Raw genomic sequence first — 21,450 nt, forward strand, 5'->3', positions numbered from 1 at the left:
TTTATTATATGCATAAGAAAAAATATATATCAAAAGACATGTTTGACATCCAAAGTCCTGGTACAGGTCCGAAAAAATTTGTCATTCAGCAATTAATTAAATTAAATTGCATTAAATTAAATTATATCAAGCCCAGAAATTAATCAAACATTAAAGCCGATTAAGAAATCAGTTACATGAAGTAACATTTAAAATGAAATGTATATGAAATAATGTCATACTTTAGTAAAAAACTGAGTACATAGAAATTGAAATAATGTGCAAGAATAAATTAAGTAAATAAAAAAAATAAGTGCATAAAAATAAAAAATAGAAACAAAATTAAAAAACAAATAGCCGAGCTGTGTGTGTGTCGGTGTTGTATTGTTACAGTGTTTTACTGTGTTTTTACTCTCAGCGTTATACTGTCGCAGTTCTGCGGTACCGGCTTACAGCGTTACCGTGTTTTACTGTCAGTGCCATACTCAGTCTGGTACAGCACTATAGTATTACCGCACCGCCGCCGTTACCGCGTCCCGCGCCGCACGTCTCGCGATGTGCGCGTTCTGCAGCATCATCACCGGCATCATCAGCATCATCATCGCGGCACCGACAGCCCGAGCCAGGCCCTCGCGCCGCAGCAATGGCCGCCGTCCGCAGGCTCCTGTCCTCGATCCGCCGATCGCGCGCTCTGCGCTTCCCGGAGCCGAACCCGGAGCCGAGCGCGAGCCGCGGGACTCGGAGGCGCGCGGTGGCCGCCGCCGCCGCCGCGTGCGTGGCGGCGGGGGGGGCCGCTCTCCTCTACTGGCGGCGCGCGGCGGAGGAGGTGCGGCGGGGGGATCGTCGTCATCATCACCGTGTGGCGCGCGGACTGCCGGCTTTGGGACCGCGCGCCGCCCTGCTGCCCGCGGTGGTGGCCGAAGACCGGGTACAGTACCGTGTTTTACCCGTGTACTCTCTCTCTCTGTCAGTCACTCAGTGCGCCGTACGGTATTTACTCCGACTGTGCGTGTGTCACTGTGTGTGTGTGTGTGTGTGTGTGTGTGTCCGTCAGTCAGTCAGTCAGTCCGTCCGTCCGTCCGTCCACACAGCGTGTGTGTCCTGGCTGCTCTTATTTTCTTGACACGCACTGACTCTCTGATCTCTTGGCTCCACCAGCAATAAGTTTCTCAGCTCCCCGATCGCCGCTGTTGGTGCGAGTCGCACGAACCAAGGTGTGTGACAGAGCCGGACACTGCGGGGAGGTGTTGCCCCCCCCCCCCGGGGCCATGACCACGACCACGACCACGACCACGACCACACACACTCACTCACTCACTCACTACAGAGAGCGTTTCCCACAGTGCACTGCAGTGACCCCGGGGAACCCACTTCAGGGAGAAACGCCCCCGGCGGAGTGTGTCTCTTCCCCTGTTTCCGGAACATTCTTAGCGGGTCACTTTGTAACGCCCATAAGGAGGGTTCAGTCCCCCCGAGGGAGGCTCGTGAGCGCCAGTCATGAACAATTTTGAAAATATGAATGTGCTCCGGTGTCCCCCCTGCAGCAGGACGCTTCACTGGACACAAGAGTTATTTACGAGAGAATATACCGGAATGTACCGGACACCGTACTAAGGTGGAGATATTTACCACAGGCGGGGGTGCGGTGGTGCGGTGGTGCAGCAGGTTTGGCCAGATCCTGCTCTCCGGTGGGTTTGGGGTTCGAGTCCCGAATGGGGTGCCTTGCGATGGACTGGCGTCCCGCCCCGGGTGCGTCCCCTCCCCTTCCGGCCTCGCGCCACATGTTGCCGGGTTAGGCTCCGGCTCCCCGCGATCCCGTATGGGACAATCAGTTTAAGACTGTCTGTGTGTGTATTTACCACAGTAACTATAGTAGGTATTACGTAGTTATTAAACATTAAATAATAGAACCCTTTATTATTATTAGTAATAGTAGTAGTGGTAGCGTGGACACTTATTACTATTATTTATGTAAACGTGCGGTTTTGTACACTGAGCCACTTACTCAAATACCCATTTCTATTCCTCAGTCATTTTTACTGCATCCGGTACCGTGTTTTACCTTGATCGAGTGACAGCGGCTTTCCAGCACAAGGCCCGCTGGCTGCAAAGTGACGCCTCTAACCGCTGCGCCCCCCGCTGGCCCTGAACAAACACTTCCTGCGACTCACTTTTAATGGCACCGTCTCCGTCGCGCAGGGAATATTAATATTGACCAAGTGATCATATTTGTGCTTTTTTTGCTTCTTTTTTCCACTTGGCGCAACGCTCTAATTTGCAAATCCGACCACATTGCGTCTGTAATGAGGGTCCCTCCTATTTTTACCATCATCTCTAATTACATCCTGAAGAGTGTGTGTGTGTGTGTGTGTGTGTGCGCGTGTGTGTGTGTGCGTGCGCCCTTCCTGCACTCTAATCGCCCCACTGTCGCCGTGGCACGGTTAACGCACCCTGCCCCGGCTATTCTTAGCGATGCAGAAATAGAAGGGGCCGAGGACACACTCTGAAGTGTCGAACCGCTGGGGTTCAGCGCGTCTCCGTGCGGCGCCCCACCCCCACCCAGGAAAAAGAGTCATATTTGCGGCTCCAGTTATTTTTGGTTGCCATGGAAGTCGGGCAAAACAGAGAGTGAGTCAGCAGCGGTCAGCGGCGTACGCGTCCAGCGGCGGGATCGGCTGAACTTGGCCCGTTTCGCCATCTGTGGACCCATAATAATAATAATAATAATAATAATAAATAAATTACATTTGCACAATGTGTAGCCGGTGCTTTTCTCCAAAGCAACTGACAGTGTTCAGCTACTTACACTTCTTAATACAGCAGGGTAATTTTTACTGCATCACTACAGGGTCCGTACCTTGATCAAGGGCACTACAGCAGGAGGTGGGACTTGAACCTATAACCTTCAGGTACAAGGCACCTACTACCCATAAAAATAATAGCAATGATGTCCTGAGAAGAATGTCGAGCTTGTCGTGAATCGTTCGTCTAATTTTCCAGAAAAAAAGCTGAGAAGCTGCTTATTAATACAGTGTCAAAATAAATACCACGGTACGATAAAGGCCACTGATTCTAACCGCCCCAGCAGTGTGAGTCTCTAGAAATGGTCCCGGGGTCTCTGGAAGAAGGGGTGTGGCCAGACCTGCCACAGGCTGGGGAGCACAGACACTGTATCTGTTTACCTGCTTTACCTGCAGTGTCCAAAGTGTACCGGTGTAACTCTGTCATGTTCTGCTGGCAGGGATTCGAACCTGCAGCCTTCAGGTTCCTCAGTCACAGCTCTGCTGTCTCAAAGAGAGTCGATGCTCCGTCGGGCTGTTTGTGTCTGAGGGGGGGTCGCACACTGACACCAGCTGCGTTCTCTTATCCTGAGAGCTGTCAGTCGGTGACGAGATGATGACAGTGTCACCTGCCAAGATGTGCAGCAGAGAGAGAGAGTCATGTATCGCTGTGATGACACACACTGACACGCACACGCTAACACCTCCTAGTGTCGGTGCTCCCGGCAGGGAGGCGGTTCCACTCGCGTCGCAGATACACCTGAACATTCGCTCACCTGTGCGTTTGCTTAAGAGCCCCTCCCCAGAGCACAGGTAGGCCACAGCCGGCGTTGCCGTGGCAACCAAAGGGGTGTCCGTCTGTGTGTCCACCCTGCAGGCCGGCGCGATGGAGTTCGACGACGCCGACGTCTACATGTCGTCCCACGAGCACCGATTCCACCTCTTCAGCTCGGTGGAGTACGAGGGCCAGCTGTACATGACCCCCGAGAACTTCATCGAGTCGGTGACGATGAGCGAACCCCGCGGTGAGCGCACCTTCCGGAAGGGGCCGTTGGCGATCGCTGGCATCGTGGTTTCTCTCCTCCCTTTCTCCCGCACCGATGAGGGGAGAGAGAACGAACGCTGTGATCCATCTCCGTCGGCGCTACGTTTCATATCCACGAGCGTAAACGTAGCAGTGAAAAAGATCTACCCCCCCCCCCCCCCCCCCCGACCTTTGACCTTCGTGCATGCGGTTCCTCTGCACCGAGTGTGTTCACTTTGTGCTACAGCAGCGCTGGGTTCGCCTTCCGAAGATTAATACATGTTCAGAAAACTCACTGAAGACCCCTGATGTACTGGGACGACACAGCTCTAATTACCATGGTAACGTTACCATGGACACCAGCAGTTTCATGTGGTATAGTGGTGTGTGTTATTGAGTAAAACTAACGTCTGAGCAGCATCTCTCTCAACTTCGTTCACTTAAAGGTGCAGAAAAAACTTTTAATAACAATAATAATAATAATGTATCATCATTAATAACTGCCAGATATCGGCACGCGTTGCAGGGAACGGGTTCGAATCTTCATAAGGTTATGGAAATATGATCGGCGCCATGAGCCTCTGCTCCCAGGGCGTTCGCGGCCCCAGTGGCGCGAGGCGAATACTGCAGGCCGCCGCTCAGACTTTGGGAAAATGTTTGTCGGCCACATCTGGGCCGTCGCCAGAGAGGGGCGGCTCGCGGACGCATGTTTCCGACGGATGGCTGCGGGTTCGCGTGGGTTCGTCGCCCCGGAGGAGGCGCTCCCGGGGTCTGGCCGAGGCGCTTCTTGTTGGAATGCCGTCCTCGTTCGGCGGAAGGGCGATAAGAGGCGGCCCTCCTGCGTGCCGAACTAAATAAAAATATGTATGATATCTCCACAAAGTCCCATTCGGTAGCGACAGTTGACTCGTTCATCCCATAAACGCTGACATCGTTGCTCGGCAACAGCAGGCAGGAGCTGTAAACACCGGGGAAGCGAGTTGAATGAAAGCGGTCCGTCCAGCTCTTTACATCCCGCTGTTGAGCCGGCGAATTTCAGAAAATAAAGTGAAGAAAACATGCAAATTTCCAGCAAAATAAATAAATAAATGGGGAGAAATGTCTGAAAATGGAAACAAGGAGCCGTTGTGTTCTGTTTCCGTTGCTTGTACCTCCCAGTGCACCTGGGACGGGTTCCCTTCAGCACCGCTGACTGTAGGGAAGCGTCGCGCTTGGACGATGAACTCGGCGGCGCTGTAATCGGAGGTATTAACCTCTAATCATCTCTCCTAGTATTAAATTGTATTTAATTTTTTTAAAATGAAGCACAAATTCATAGAGGAAAATCGAGTCTTTCGCTGACTTTTACTAACCCCTTCCATCTAAAATATGATTTGTATGCGATGCACAGCTGGTTGGACATGTGCAAAACCCCCGTGTCCCTTAGTTTCACCACAAAATGGTTATTTAGTGAGACTCAGTTTTTCTCATGTGACATAATAGGTGTGTAATAATAATAATAACAATAAGAGCTTTTGACATAATGAGTGTGTAACGACCAATTCTGTATGTTGCTTTACAGGAAATGATGTGTGTAACAGAAACACGCAAGTAGTTCAGGTGTAAAAATAAGTGAAGCCCAAGTTGTATCGGTAAAACCAAGTAGTAAGTGGAGTCAGGGGTGTAAATCACAGTCATTTACTCATTTTATAAGTGTAAGGTTTAACATTTGGATGTGATGAATTGATTTAGTAATGACCCTCCCTGTAGGGTTCACACGCGTTCATATAGACGGCGATGGGAGCAGACTGACGCCGCTCAGGTGACGCTGCATCTGCACCCAGATGTGCAGCTCTGTGCCCGTCGCTGGACGTGGAACTCCTCCAAGACAGCTCCCTTTTAAAATGTTGAATATAATAAAACATAAAATGGTCCCATATTTGCTGATTTACAGCTTCATCTGGAAGGGAAGAGGTTTCCTCACGTTGATCGTTGGCGCCATGACATCATGTACCTGCTCTTGGGCTCAGTGTCACCAGAAGACGACTGTCCCCTCTTTTCCATTCGTACCCAGGCCTCTTAGTGAGCTCTTAGTGAGCGGTTAACGCACCGCCCCCCTTAGCAGGCTAAACTCCACCGCTTTGGATCGGGTGTTGAGTTCCATGTCCCTCCTTCATGGGCTCATGATCTCCTCAGCCCTTTGGAGATGATCACCGTCCAACACTGGGGACTGGCTGGCTTTACACTTTTACCACACCCTACCGTGCTCCTTACCCCATGACCTCAGCCCTTCGCTCTTGGGGCACTTTGCTGAAGGACTCTGATTTCATTGTCCTTCGTTCAGTAGCATGTGTGTAGAGGTCACGATGGGGGTCACGGTGTTGGCTGCTGGAGCTCTGAGTGACACTGGTGTCCCTCACCGTAATTGTACCTTGTTTTTAAACTCTCCTTCTGCGTTCATCCCAAAGGTACTTTGAACGAGCAGGAGGCCCTCGCTTTGTGTGCGAAAGTGCCGTGAAATGAGTGACATGTTTACCCGCGACCGAGGACGTCGCCACGGCAGCACACCTCACACAATGGCCTCTTCTCTTCTTTTCCAGGCAAGAAGGCGTGGAGGTCCCTCAGCAAGCAGGTCGGGTCCTGTTGCGCTGCCGTCGCGCACGACGTGAATGGAAGCGCATCCCGAGACGCCTTGACCAATGACACAGCCGCTCACACACACACACACACACACACACACACACACACACACACAGAGCAGTGCGCCTTTCACAGTGTTTGTCTGCGTGTCTGAGCTCCCGTTCTTCTCTGTTCCCTGCAGGAGCTGGAGAAGATCCTGTCGGACACCCCTCCTGTGTGGAAGGGAACATCGAAGCTCTTCCGCAACTTGCGTAACCAGGGTGAGAGCTCAGCAACACCACGAAACCGAATGTGTGTGTGTGTGTGTGTGTGTGTTCTTGCACAGTGTCGCAGTCAGGGAGCAGGACCCAGCAGGGGGCGCAGTGGTTAGCGCTGCCACTGTTCACTCAAAGGACCTGGGTTCAGAGCCCATGTCCTGCTGCAGTACCCACGACCGTGGTACTTACCCTGAAGTGATACGGTAAACATGACCCAGCTGTATACATGAGTAAATCAGTGTAAGGAGCTTCACGCTGTAAGTCGCTTTGGGGAAAAGTGTCTGAAAAATGAGTGAATGTATCTGATGCTGATATGTGACTGGACTCTGCGTGGCTGTATGTGATGAGCGGCAACTCCATGCAGTCTGCGGGGGGTCAAGGGTCACACCGCGAGAAGGCCGTTCGAAAAGGGCTGCCCGCCGATGAGCGACTTGCATCGACAGGCCCCCGCCCTCGTACCCCAGCGACTCCACGCTCCCCGAAAACGTGGCTCGTCGCCGCAGGCCGCGCTCTTCGTGCGTCCAGATCACCGCGGTGTGAAGGAGGACGTTGTGTCTGTCTCTGCAGAAGTGCCCACGTGGGCGCGATTGTGAGGAATTAGACACCTGGCTAAATTAGCACGTTGCGCATAGTTAGAAATCTCCCCGGGGGCTCCGCTCCAATCCACCGGCGGTTAAAGCATTGGCTGCCGGCGTCGTTATGAGATCCAGTCTGTTTCTTCTGAACGTCCTGCGCTTTTCCCTTTGGTGCGAATCGCGCAAAAAAACACACGACGGAGCCCACGCGGCTGAGACCTCGCTAAGCCGCGATGTGCCCGAAACGGAGGAAGCGGAAGAGCGAGGCCGGGGACCGCCGTTCACCATAAAAGAGTGGCAGAAGCGGGGTGGCTGGGATGACGTGATTGGGCGTGGATTTGAACCAGAGTTTGATGTTCACGCAGGTTTCCTCCCACACGCTGTAAGCCAGAGCAATACTAGTGAATTACAGCAGTGACTGAACGTAACCGGTCACCTTGGAATGGAAAGGGGGGTCCTGGGGGGCCCCTGTGAGGCGTGCCAATGCAGGATGGGCCCTCGTCAGCCCCTCTCGCACCACGGAGCTCATTCCCACCCTCCCCTGGCGCACGATCCTTCCCCTTCGCGCCTGTTTTCTTTAGCGCAGCGCCAGCGCTCGCGTTCAGCCCTTTAATCCAGGTGTGAGATGTTGATTCCGCGAGTGGCAGCACTGATGGGCGAACAAAGCGGCGCGGTAAAAAGAGACGCTCCCCTTCCGAAAGGTCGGCTCCGTCGGATCCCTGCCGCCGGAACGGGGGCCCGGAGCAGGATTAGCTCGCGCCGCAGAGACACGGTGACGCGTCGCCCAGGAATTCGCCGCATTGTCCCGCCGCGTTCGCCGCGGAGCAGGATTGGTACCTCGGGCGCTTCCGCCGGCTCCGGCTTCCGGGTCCTCGCGAGGCTTTGAAGCGAATGCCCCCGCGGGACCGTGCGCTTCGGCCGAGTTCCACGCGCCGCGCAAAAGTATGTAAACGCAGTCGGCTTTCTCGTGAGTCGGGCCGTCGCTGGGAAATCCGGCGAAAGCTTTGAAGGCCTCGCACAGAAGACGTCGTGGTGGTCCTGGCCCTTCGGGGCCCGACGTGCATTAAGCCCCATTGAGAGCCGCCCCTGAGCCGAAATACCCATTTATTACAATTTGTTTTCTCACTCGCCGTTTTCCTTCTTCCTCCCCCCGGAGCTGAAAGCGTTCCGCCGTGTCAGTTTGGGCAGCCGCCCGGGGCTATCGGTGATGGGGTCGCCCCCCGTGGCCCTCCGCACAAAAGCCGGGGGATGCTTTCAGTGTGTGTCAGACAGCTGCGTTCGGATCGCCCCCCCCCCCGACGCCCCGTCACACAACAAAGGGATCGGCGGTGGCCCTCGCCGAGGCGCGGCCCGTGCGTGAGAGGCAACTCGAGACGGTTTTACACCTCCTTGCACAAACAGCACGGCTTCCCGAGCGGGCCCCCCGGGCCGGTCCTAATTGTGTTTGGGTTTGCGGTCGGGTCGCTCGCCCGCGACGCTCAGGACACCAGGGACGAGTGGAAAGGAACCTTTTTAGATGTTATCGACACGCGATGCGGGGCTTCGCTTCACTTCTGGTGAAAGTGCGCCCGGCGGCCTCGCCTTCGCAGCGCTCCCGGGAGAGTCGGCGAATGCTGTAAACGCTGCCGTGTTCCGGACGCACGTCAAAGGTGCGCCGGCACCACGCTCGGAGCTCCCGAGTGTTAAGAAAATGTGCTCTGACTGTTTCGCTTTTTCATTTGCATGTATTTACCTGCCAGACACTTTTCTCCAATGTGACATCCAGCTCAGAGTGAACAAAGAGCTTTAGACACAGACACTGGATCACGGACGCAGTTTGTGTGTGTTTGACACCGCCGTGTTGCTGGTTCACATCCTACAAAAGCGACATTCAGGTAGATAATACATAGATAATCGTAGCAGATGGTGTTGGACTCGTTTCTGGAGCTGTCAGGAGATCAGGAGAGAAGCAGCTCTGAAATAGAGGGGAGGGATTCAGCAGCTCTGAGGGACACGGGGAGTTCATTCCATCACATGAGGGACAGAACGAGTAGCGTACAGACTTGTGATGTTGGAGTCACCGGGGTCGGCGCTCTCGGAGGGGTGCGGCTGGTCTTTAAACGCTCGTTTTAATTTCTTCCCCAGGCATCATCGCCTACACGGAGTACCTCTTCCTGCTCTGCATTCTGACGAGTGAGTACGTTCACCCAGCGACGCGCTGTGCGAGCCGCCCTCACTGTACGCCGGAGCCATTAGCGGGGCGTCCCGCCCGGGCCCGCACAGAACGAGAGCGCGAAGAGCACGATGCGGCTGACAGCTAAATAAATGGACGCGGGGAATGTCGTGTTTTCCCCCTTCCTTGGCTCTTCGTGGTTCTGTTTACGCTGTCGGCTCGATCCGCCACTGAGCTGCGGGACTTTTTCTCCTCCTTCTTAAAACAAAACCCAGGGGAGCGAAAGTCCCCGAGTCCCGATAAAAGGGAACATCTTGATGAGGGTGCAGAGCGCAGGGCTGTGCGCGTTCGGCGCTCTCGCAGTGGCCTCACGCGAAGAAGAGTCGCTCGTCACACCTGTCCGAGGACCCGACCGCACGCTCGCGTTCATCGTTTAGCGTCGCTCTCGCTTTTACCGATCCCTTTAATTGCTTCGCACGGCGCTCCCTGACCGCCTAACGGTTCACAACGGCCTCTTGTCGCGTTCCAGAGCCGCACGCAGGATTCAAAATCGCATTCAACATGTTCGACGCCGACGGGAACCAGATGGTGGACAAGCGGGAGTTCCTCGTGGTAGGTATCACCCCGATATTCGCGCTTCTCCAGAAGTAAGGAAGCACTCGCAGAACATCACTCGCAGCTGTATCGACAACGGTACGAAATTTAAACGCGGAAACATCTCGACCTCAGGCCTCTCTTATCGCGTCAGAACGTAAAGAAATGACACGTACGGTGTCATGTGACTCACACTTTCGCGTAACACTGGAAATCATTGGACGTGGGATGGTACGCATTGACACGTGATTGGACGGAGGACAGCCAATGGCAAATTAGCTGTTTTCGGTTTGGTTTGGCTTTTGTCTAATAATGTAATCGGCTGATTTGTCATTGGTCGACTTCTGTCCAATCACACGCCTTCATGTATACCCCTCCGTGTCCAATGATTTTCCTCGTTCCATAAGCCTGCGAGACACACCACGTCGTGCTTTCCGTTCATTTGTGCCTTTCGTTAATGGCTGTTCGCGGCCGAAGGCCCGAGGGCAAGACGGGTTCCTGTTTGAATAGCATGTTTAAAGTTCATACCGTAATAAATACGCGCTCCTCCTAGCTGCGACGAGCGCAGATGATGTCTCTGACTTCACTCTTCGCCGAAGGCCACTTGGCTAGATCCCGATTTTGCCCTTGAATGTGGAAGAGGCCTCGGCCGTCCGCCTCCGCCGCCGCCTCTTTCCGAGCCCCTCTTTGTGCCCGTACAGCTGCAGGAAATCTTCCGAAAGAAGAACGAGAAGAAAGGCCGAAAAGGAGACGCCGAGAAGTCCGCGCAGCTGGTAAGACGGGGCTCGCAAGCCGTGTTTCCTGCATCGCCGAACAAACGGGCCGCCGGATACGAGTTGTGGTCAGAGGGGCTGTTGCCTTACGCCGGTCGTCACTATCGATATCTTGTCATCCTTATTCTCATTATTGTTATTAGTGCTTATAGTGTTTATACGACGCTCCCTCTCGCTAAAGTTAATTGTAGCTAACGCTAATTGGTAGCTAATGCTAATTGGTAAAGCATGAGGTAAATCGGCGCGCTACGGTACGCAGATCAGCGTATGGATGTTTACTGTGTTCCACCAGCCAGGTTTTAGCCAAGTGAACGCCACTCGGACGATGTGTGTGCGTGTACGTGTGTGTGTGAGCGAGAGAGAGAGAGAGAGAGGACTCCGAATGATGTTTAACGTAATGCAGAAACGAAGCGTGTTTTTTCCCTCCGAAAACAACAGGAAGTAGCGCTCAGTGGGCAGATGAGAGCGCAGCACCCGGAGTCGAGCGCGAGCACTCGACGCGCGGCGCTACGCTCTTCATCGCCTCCTTGTGGTCCTCGGTCGCTCTCGGTGGAGGCGGCTGCCAGTCAGGACGGCTTCCTTTGCTCTCAAGGGGTCAGGGGTCAGAGGTCATTCTCGGTGGCAAACTCGAGCTAACGGAGAGAAGGTCACCTGGGATATAAGTACTATGTTTTACAAAAACATGAATACCTTGTTTTGTGGCCAAGTTTACTGCATTTATCATGCACTGCCTTCAGTAATGTTGCAAATGTAATACTTTGCACACGAGGTTGAATTTTTTTTTGTCTATCCTAAAGCACGAAAAACATACCGTTCGTAACGGAATGAGACGAGGGACCAGGCCGATGAGCGCCAGCGTGTTTTGTAATGAAGGCAGCGCGCAGCAGGTGTGCGAGAGCAGCAGAGTGTGTGCCGTGTTGTGGCACAGCGAGGGAAGCGCTCCTCTGGCAGGGCTGCAGGATGAGCGATGCTCTTCGCTCGCGTGTCCCGGGGCAGCCGTGTCGCTCGCGGCGCCGCCCCGCTGGGGAGCAGAAGCAGTGTCGCCGAGCACGTCCTAACATGCTGTGTTCTTCTTCTCCCTCCTCTTCACCGCATGCCGTGCGCTCCGCTCCCTCCCTCTCACTGTGTGTAAGAGTTTGCAGCTGTACGGCTATCAGGTTGCCCCTGTGAACAGCGTATGTATCTCCTCTCCGTACCTCCCTTCCACCTCCTCGCACCCGTGTGTGTGTGTGTGTGTGTGTGTGTGTGTGTGTGTGTGTGTGTTGGGTGGGTACGTGAGCGTGCTTGCCCTGACACCACAGCTGTAAGGTGTGGGTAGAGAGTGGACTGTCATAGTGCAGACGCAGGAGCAGGCCTGAGTGCACGGGATCCAGTCAAACACCGTCCGGGGATTCGACCCAGCGACCTTCTGGTCGCACGTCCGCTTCCCTGATCCCTCGACTTGATTTATTTGTGCTTTGCGAAGGCAGGGAAACAGGAGAGGGGAGGGCGAACCTTTTCATCCTCAGATGACAAGAGGCGCTTCCTTGAAGACGAGCGCCTGGGCTTTCCCCACCGCTCTCATTACACACGGCGCTCTGTTCGCGATCCTTGGACGGGAACATCGGCGCGCATTAAAGGCTGCGGTCCTTATTAGCTGTCGGAGTGCCTCGTAAATCTTCCTGGCAGGATTCATGAAACACTTAGGAAGAGCCGTGTTTTATCAGGTGCGCTGGCGGTCGCTCTCCTGCGGGGAGGGGGGCGTGGAAAGGTGAGCCGTCACGGGGGAGATGTTGCAAAACGCAGCGGTGGGGTGGCACGTCGTGACGAGGCTCCGCTCGTACCCCGAACGTCTCGCATGTGCCAGGGAGACTTGTGCGATCCTATTTACAGTTAGCCTCGCTCCCCCGCGGTGTTTGACTGAACCCCTCTCCTGCCACCTGCTGCTCTTGTGATCCTCAGAGTCATTTGCATAGCAAATCAGTGCCATTTCACTGCGTGCTCAGAACCTGAAGGTCACATAGGTCCTCCGCCCTCGACTGAGCTTTACACACAGACCCCACACGCGCTTCTTATTACTTTCAGGCCCATCAGCCCATGAGAAATACTAACCTGCACAGTGTGTTTTAATGCTCTTGGTTCATTGTAGACCCCCCCCCAGCCATCACATGTTCCAGGGCGAAAAGGCAAACAACAAGACACACAATCAGCTTCTTCCCCTCCACCAGGGTCCCTGATGAACCTCCGAAGGGTAGATTTTAATCCATGTCCATACTTGAATGGACATTAAGATTCTACTATTGGCCTCCAGCTATAAGCTAATTTAATGTCAGTGAACTTTGCACTGGTAAATCAGTGTATATCTTGAAGTAATACTGTATATGGCACCTATTTGTATTGAGTCCCTCTGCTTTTTCCACCTCTGTGAACATATTACATAGATTTTCCCTCTAAATAATTGTACTGTTTGTGCAGTATTCATGGTTATTTTCTTCAAAATGTGTCACTGTCGACTTACTTTAATGTTGTTCTCCGTGTTAATTTGTTTGAATGAGCATCCGTCACACACATTCTGCTTATGCGCGAGCAGACTTGGGCATTAAAGTGTTAATGGAATGTCCAATATTTGCATTTTTACAAGGGGTGGACAAAATAGCAGAAACATTATTAAATAATGTACTCATGTAAAACATTAATATCAGCTGATATGGCACCTGGTCCTCTGAAATGCCCTCCTTCCCTGGCTGTGACACGACCATTGAGAGCAGTCGTCACACCCAGTGACCGCGCCACCACGGGTCCCCCGCCACGTTCCACAGCTGGAAACACACACTACGGGGCGAAGGCATCTTTGGCTTTTCTCCCAACTTAAACTGGTGCGGATGTTGCGAACGGTGGAAGGCGACTCGTCGGACCCCGTTACCGTTTCTCATCGCTCAGGGCTCCAGGGTTTGTGCTCCTTTTACCAGGTTTTACACCACGTTACGAGGCTTCTGAAAATCAGCCCTGCCGGAAATTGCTGCAGTCCTCGTTGACTCCGGGTCACCGAAGCGCTCATGTAATACCGTGGTAATTTCTGAGGCCGAAATTTTGGGGCATTGAGGAACTTACCTCCATCCGTCCCTGTCGATGTGCTTCCCCTCGCGACCCTTATTCGTCTTTGCCGATGCAGGTTACCACGTTTACCACACGCTGCCGTTGTTTTTGAGACTGTTCCTTGTGACACATTAGGTAATTGTGCAGTTTTTGTGACTGACGCACCTGTTATTTGGACATTGACTCTTTATCCTCTTGGAACTCTGTTTCCACACGTTGCTTTGAAAACTCGCAAATCAAAGCAATAATTGTCAGTTGAGCTTTTTTATAGCGACACACACACACACACACACACTACTAACTGGCAATAACCTAATATGACTCACCTCTGCAGCTGTGTTTGTAACTGTAATTTAGTCACTTCAGCTGCTTTTTCATTTGGTGTTTCCATTATTTTGTCCACCCCGTGTATTTGTCCGTTTTGTTCAAGACGTTTTTCAGTGATTGCTATATCGTAGCTTGGTCCATTTCTCATGCTAGTACATAAAACTTAGGCAGATGAACAGAGATATTCATCCTTTGGGACGAATGGGACCTCAGTTCCGGTGAAAGGGGACAACGGGGCGGAGCTTCAGCAACAACAGGGAAAATGGGCACGTTTTGCTATTTGGGGAATGTTGTCAAAAGTAGGGCTTTTGAACACATTATTTGCTGTTACAAATGATCTGAGAGAGAGAAGGTAGAGGCCATGGCACAAAGTAGATTTTCTAGGAGCTCATGTTCTCGCTGGGATTGATGTTTCTCTTGTTTGCCACTAATAGCTTTGCCTCTGAAACCCCCCCCACACCCCGACCCCAAACCCGACCCCCCAACAGGTTCTTAAAAAAGACCCCCAGGACTTTGCCCCCAGGAGCTACTGGGACGTCCTGAGGCGCAGGACGAGTCAGGCTTTGTTTTCGGACCTCGCCGAGGTACCACCGGCTGCCCCGCGAGCGGCCTTCAGCCCCGGACGCCCCGTTTCACCCCATCGTCCTTACGAAAGAGTAGTCGGAGAGCGTTCCCAATCCATGTCCGCTGTGGCACCTCCTGTGAATATGCTGCTTCACGTTAACATTCGGATTAAATGTAAAATGTACTGCCGCTACATGTTGCCATAGTGAGCAGTAAACAAATATTTCCTGCAGCGTCGTATTGAATCTGTATCGTTCAATACGTGAGTAAAGGTGCCAGTAAAAGCTGATAAATAAAACTTTTAAAAGAGAGCTAAAGGTCTGTATTGCGATTGCATTACATTTTGAATGGTTATTAAGAAGTATTACTTTTTCGTAAGGGTTCCTCCATCCCTACACCCAGCTCTATTTTTACCCCATTGTACCCCCATCCACAAAGTTGTGTTACCTGCACTAAACCATGTTTTCATTTTTTTTACCATGACATTTGCTTTTTTAATATCACGTCCAGTTCATTCGATGTGACCCGTCGTCCCGATGCGCTTCTGTGTCCGTGTCCGTGTGTCCCGATCGGCGGCCCCCTCGCCGTTAGACGCCCTCTCGGGGCCACGGTGCACATAGTCCGGAGAGCATTATGGGAGTGCTGGCACTGTGCCCGGGCTGCACAAGTACCAGTTTACACGTGTCTGGTGTAAGGATGACGTGTATTTGTCTCTTTATCATAGCAATTTTCCAAAAGTAATGAATGAGGGAGAATCAGAGATTAGAGATGGCTCCCGTCGACACGTCTCTTAGGACGGCCGTTCGTTTCATCCTCGAGTCACTCTGTGTAATGACGGTTGCGCTCGGCGTTACTCACCACCAGACACGGTTCGCCCGCACGTCCGTAATCACTGTTCTTCCCCGTGAGGCCACAGATCAAAGACTGTGCCTCAACCGCCGGCATGCGTGTTTTGGGGGGCGGGGCCACGGTCGCGGAGCGAGGCACCGAGCTCCTCTCTCAGACATCCAGGAATCTGGAGCGTAAACTGTGACCTCAGCATTTGGCAAACGGAAATGTACAGTGGGCATCAGGCTCGATATGAGAATATATTTAGTTTTTACAGCTGACAGGAGAATCAGCACATTGCAATTAAATTCCCTCACTACTGGATTTTTTTCCTCGCAATACAGCAGCTCTTAAACGAACACACAAATTGGGAGAAGAAGTCTGTTCATAACTCGTTCTGTCCTTATCTCCAGAGTCGCTTTAACCCCCAAGTCATCAGTAAGTCATTTCAATTATGAATGAAATAGCACAGAAATGCCTGGATTTCGGCACTGGATAGTTGTTTAAAAACCATTTATTTAGTGCTTTTTCTTTTTAAGACTTTTTAAGACTCATCCCATAAACTTGTGTATCGTTCCTCATTTTATTATTGATCACCGATACTCAAGAACACCGGACAGAAGCTGCAGACACTGTGGGCGCGAGCTAAATTCAGGCTGTCCCACAGTCATCTCGGCATCCTCTTTACTGCCATGTATCAGCTCGGAGGGTAAACACAGGTCACGTTTGCTCCATTGCTAATTTTAGAAAGTAGAGAAGTGAAGAAAAACCGGAAAGTGCTCTTCTTAACTCTTCGTTCTTAACTGTTTGTAACATGAGGAGCCAGTGTACAGAGAATCCCTCAGCGCTGCTCTACGTGAAGGTTTGCTTGTCTCCTGTGCTGCTTGACCCCATGTAAGAGAAGTAAACACCATGCATTGAAACTGACATCTGATTCCCGTAATGCAAACGTAGCACTGTGTTGGAGTCCGTTTTATATCCGATCAGTCCAATAGAACAATGCCTTCTCTCTTTCTTTTATTTGACCCTTCCTGCACCCCTAGGACTTTAGGCTAGAGGTATAGAAGTAGCATGAGCACAGAGAGTTTGATTGCAACCAGCCCATGGGGTTAGGACCGTGGTTTGCTGACGCGGTTTAGCATGGGTGGCACTCCTCTGCCAGGGGCATGGTAATTCAGTGAGCGGTCTCCACACGGCACCTTTATCCTAACGTGCCGTATCATTCGTCCACCTGTACCTGTTGACAGAACCCAAAAAGCTTCTCAGGAACATTCTCTGAGGGATTATGGTTACGTGTATCGCTGGATTTCAAACCTGATTGGTGTCAGAAGTGTAATCCTTTCAGATCGCAATCACGTGGTCATGACTGCTGGAGCCTAAAGCCAAACTGTTCACATTTGTGAACCTCGTAGTCCAAACTAAATCCTTTCTCTCAACTGCCTTCCGAAAATTTCCCAGTTGGATGTTTCTGTAAGGTTCGGTGTGACCTTTGCGACTGATCAGTTTGAGTCCGGCTCTACACGTCCCTGGCTGTGATTCCGGTCCATTTAGAGAATACCTCTTGCTTTTCGGATGCGTTGTCTCACGTGAGCGCAGGCGAGCGCTCGGTGAAGACAACATGTACGAGAGGCTGAGATTCCGCCGCTGGGAAAAGTGGAATCGGCGCTCATGCGGCACATCCCCGTATGTGCGCAGATGCATGGGACGCAGCTGAGTCTTTGCTCCATGTTGTGCGTTCCTGTGGCGCCTCGTGCTTTCTGTCTGTTGCCGTACGTGCACGCATGTGTCCGTGTGTGTTGCTGCAGCACGTTGCGTGCGGCCCGCTGTTGGAACATGTTTTGTCCGTCTGTCCAGAAGACCCGAATGTGTGTCCCTTACACTAAGAAGCTCTGCAGCCCATTCCGTTCCGTGACGTTTCCCGCAAGGGGTGGAGGATGTGGGCGTCGTTCCCTGTCACAGCCATGTTTTCCGACCCTTTCCCTCCCGCAGCGTGCAGACGAGAACATGATGATAGACACCACACTTCTGGTGCACTTCTTTGGCAAGAAAGGAAAAGCCGAGCTGACGTTTGACGACTTTTACAGGTAAGCCGCCAGTTTCCAGTTGGACGCAATCTCGTGTGAAGGCTCGTCTTGCCGAGTCCGGTGTGTCTGCGAGATGAAACCGACTTACTAGGTTACTCACTTTTCCACCCCTTACATGTTTCTTTTCAGATTCATGGACAACCTGCAGACAGAAGTGCTTGAGATCGAGTTCCTCTCCTACTCCAAGGGGATGACCACCATCAGCGAGGAGGACTTTGCCCGCATCCTCTTGCGTTACACCAACGTGGAGAACATCAGCAGCTACCTGGAGAATGTCCGACAGTGCATCCCAGACGAGAAGGTAACGCCCGATACCCCATTCTCACGGGGTTCCCGTTCCTGGTCGCCATGACCAGTCCAACGCTGCTACACTTGACCTCCCCTCAATGCTTTACTAATTCAATGATCTGAGGACACTTCCGATGCTTCTTTCCACTTTAGCCGTGTCCTTCACAGCTCTTATTTCCGCAAGGCTCATATAACGACCTGGTTCCTTACTTGTAACATGTGCAAGGCTGTTCCCACGTGGTATTTAACATTAAAAGTGTGCAATTGGGTTTATTTCATTGCGCTCTGTTTTAATGAATGTGTCTCATTGTTCCGTTTTCAGTCTGAACTGTTTAAGATGCCTGTATGCAAATGAGTTGTGCTATACTGAAAAATAGCTCTTTGTATTTCCGTGTGATTATTACTATGTATATTCAGAGATACTGCTGCAGCTTTCAATAGTGCACTGTATTCTGCATCGTTGAGTGGGTCTCGAGACCATATTCGAGTGCTTGTGCAGCAGACAACGTTGCACACGCCGTCTCACTGTGCGTCGCTGTTTGTTTTTCACGCTCGGGAAGAGACCACAGGTTTGTCCACTTAAATGTGCACATGGCTCTGCACTTTTCATCTCGTCCCCTTCCTCCTCCTCCTCCTCCTCCTCCTCCTCTTCGTAGCACCACCGGGAGGAAGCCCAAGGGTGTGCAGGGGTTGGGGTCGGTGATGCTCAGCGATCGCTTGTCACTGAGTTTGGTCCACTGGGGTAGAGACCAGATTTTATAGAGCAGTTCTCTCAGAAGGGACGTAGAAGACCCCCAGCCCTCGAGGCCTCCGAGCAGGAGGCAGAACATTCTGAAAGCTGCGCTTGGTTGAACATCAACAGGGCCTATGCTGGGGCTGCCTCCAGGCCAGGGGCCACCGAGCGGGATTCCAGCACTCTGTTTGTTTGTGTTTCTGTTAGTGTCATGTTCACCTGCCCGAGGTGTCGGCGAGCCAGCGAGCCATCGCGTCCGCACCAGGAAGTGCGCTGTGGCTCGCTCACCGCTCGGGGCTGGGCGGCTTTCCTGCCGTTTGTTGTCCTGTTGTCTTTAGCGGTGACCTCGGGGGTCAGGGGTCTCCCGATGGGCTTCCTCCTCCTTTCTGCGTGTTTGGTGGCTACACTCCTCTTATCTGGGACCAAGTGTAAGAAGGGCAGGTGGATTTGTCTTGTCGGCCAGAGTTCTAGAAGCATCCCCAATGTTGGAGGAGGTGGGGGGGGGGGGGGGGGTTGGCATGGCGGGATGGAGGGATCTGCATGCGTCTAGGGTGGGCAGAGCGGAAGGGAGGTGCCATGCATGTAGCCAAAGCTGAGTTGTGCCTATTTTTTTTTTTATTTTACATTTTTTCCTCCCTCCATAAGGAGACGACCACAAGGTCTGGCTGCTCTTTTTGGGTGTTTCTTCCGCATGGTGCTTGCCTTGTAAACCACAGTAATCTCAGGACATGCCAGCAGTGCCGGTTCTGTTCGGTGACCTCAGAAAAAACATGCTTTGAACACACGCGTGAGCACCGGATCATGCTGACTCCATCCGCCAGGCCATCCTACCTGTACTCCTTTCATGGTTCTGCAGCTGATTTTGCGGGCGCATTTAAATATGCAGATGCATTTCAACTGAGCTCATGTTTTATTTAGATGAATTATTTGATTTGTTGCTTTTCTTCACCCGGCAGGGCATCACTTTTGAAGAGTTCAGATCCTTTTTCCAGTTCCTCAACAACCTGGAGGACTTTGCCATCGCCATGCAGATGTACAACTTTGCCAGTCGCTCCATCGGCCAAGGTTGGTTCGCCTGCTTTGCCGCATTCTGAGGTCGAGGGGTGGGGACGCGGACACGTCGGCAGACTTTCTCCTTCAATTTCCCCGCAACGTCGCCCCCTGCAGACGAGTTTGCCCGCGCCGTGTACGTGGCGACGGGGCTGAAGCTCACGCGCCACCTGGTGAACACCATCTTCAAGATCTTCGACGTGGACCACGACGACCAGCTGAGCTACAAGGAGTTCATCGGCATCATGAAAGACCGGCTGCACCGCGGGGCTCGGGTGAGACACCAGGGGAGGGGGGGGCACGTTGATGGAGTAATGCCTTTTAAATCTGAACCGCTACATGGCTCTCTGTCGGCAACAATAATCCATGTAAATTTACACGGCAATAATGATGAGAAAGATTCATCTTCCAACAAGCGCGCTGTACCTGTACTCAGTGCCAATCGCATTATTGCCACCTAGTGGTGGGGGTTGACAGACACACTCAGTAGCAGAGCACCAGTCATTTCAGGGGTTTCTGTCTAATCAGCTGACGGAGACTTTCTTTTCAGCCATTGAACCTAAAATATTGTTTCCATGCATTTATACTTGGATTTTACCATTAAAGCGGACTGTGTCCACTTGTCTCACTTGATCCTGAATGTGAAACTGATGCAGTGATCCTCCGAGATGCTAACGCTCTTCATTAACCTCTCATGTTTCTTGTCTTCTCTCTGTGTAACCCACCGCCCTGCTCGGTCACCTTGCCTCTGCTTCGGTGTCTGCTGGCTTCCGTTTCCCACGTTTGACCCAAACCCCACCCGAACCGCTGCTTCCCCCCCGCAATTCCGCTCTCTAACACCAGGGGTACAAAACTGTAGAGCGGTTCACTTCCTTCAGATCCTGTCTGAAGAAGGAGCTGTCCAGCAGATAAGTATGTCCTCCACACACTCACCTGTACCTGCAGCGGTCACGACCCGCTCACCACACCTACCTGCCTGCCCTGATTGGCTGGAGAAATGAGTGACATTGACTCTATTTAACACACTTCTAACCTTGTAGGACTCGGTAACTAACACAGTGCACAGTAACAAAGGTACTTAACATCTGTGACTCCATCTATGCGACCAGTTATTGAACAGACTGCAGCTGTAGGTGTATTTCTGTGATATGATCCTCGTTTTGTTGGCATGAATATTTTTCATTAAGTCCTTAACCACTCAGTTCCCTAAGTAAACGTGTTGGTTGGTCACCCTGCAGGAACTTGTACACAGTTACCTTTTAGTTTCTTTAACCACATTCTGTAGTTTTTGTAGGTATGGCGTTGGGGGGGGTGCTGGGGTCAAGTCCCACCTCCTGCTGTAGTACCTTTCATCAAGGCACTTACCCTTACTGGTAATATAAGAATATAAGATTTATAAAAATTATACACTGTAAGTAAACTGAATAAATTGTAAAAAAGGAACTTATACATGGGCGAATGAGTGTAAGGGGAGTAGTGTACAAACTCAGGTAACTATTGGTAAAGAAATGTGATTGGAAACAGGTAAAAGGACAGAAGCCGCTGCACATGAAAGCACAGATCATGTGGACTGTAACGGTTATCAGATGTCAGATCCAACTGAGGTGCCTTTGTGCTACACGTCCACTTTACCTGTGTGACCTTTGCCCTCTGACCTCCACCAGGTAAGCGGCCTGCGCGGGGCGTCCTTCTCCTCTTGCGTACACGCCCAAGCCGGGAAACACCTGAGGCAGCTGTGGAGTAGGTTT

General features: G+C 52.0%; 1 protein-coding gene across 2 annotated transcripts; it reads left to right on the plus strand.

Annotated features, from left to right (window-relative positions):
* The first annotated feature begins 347 nt into the window (after nt 1–347).
* On the plus strand, nt 348–21,446 carry micu3a (mitochondrial calcium uptake family, member 3a). 2 transcript variants are annotated; one of them, XM_029258909.1, is made up of 15 exons: nt 348–907; nt 3,637–3,784; nt 6,363–6,394; nt 6,584–6,662; nt 9,359–9,406; nt 9,916–9,998; nt 10,682–10,753; nt 11,887–11,928; nt 14,644–14,739; nt 17,537–17,631; nt 17,761–17,932; nt 19,609–19,717; nt 19,820–19,977; nt 20,546–20,614; nt 21,367–21,445. In XM_029258909.1, the coding sequence occupies exons 1-14, from the start codon at nt 623–625 to the stop codon at nt 20,612–20,614; spliced, it is 1,488 nt and encodes a 495-aa protein (XP_029114742.1). In that variant the 5' UTR covers nt 348–622; the 3' UTR covers nt 21,367–21,445. The 2 variants fall into 2 exon arrangements, with proteins under 2 accessions (XP_029114742.1, XP_029114741.1); XM_029258908.1 differs by having other exon boundaries at nt 20,546–21,446.
* The last annotated feature ends 4 nt before the right edge of the window (nt 21,447–21,450 follow it).

This window comes from Scleropages formosus, chromosome 16 (genome assembly GCF_900964775.1).
Source record: "Scleropages formosus chromosome 16, fSclFor1.1, whole genome shotgun sequence".
NCBI lineage: Eukaryota > Metazoa > Chordata > Actinopteri > Osteoglossiformes > Osteoglossidae > Scleropages > Scleropages formosus.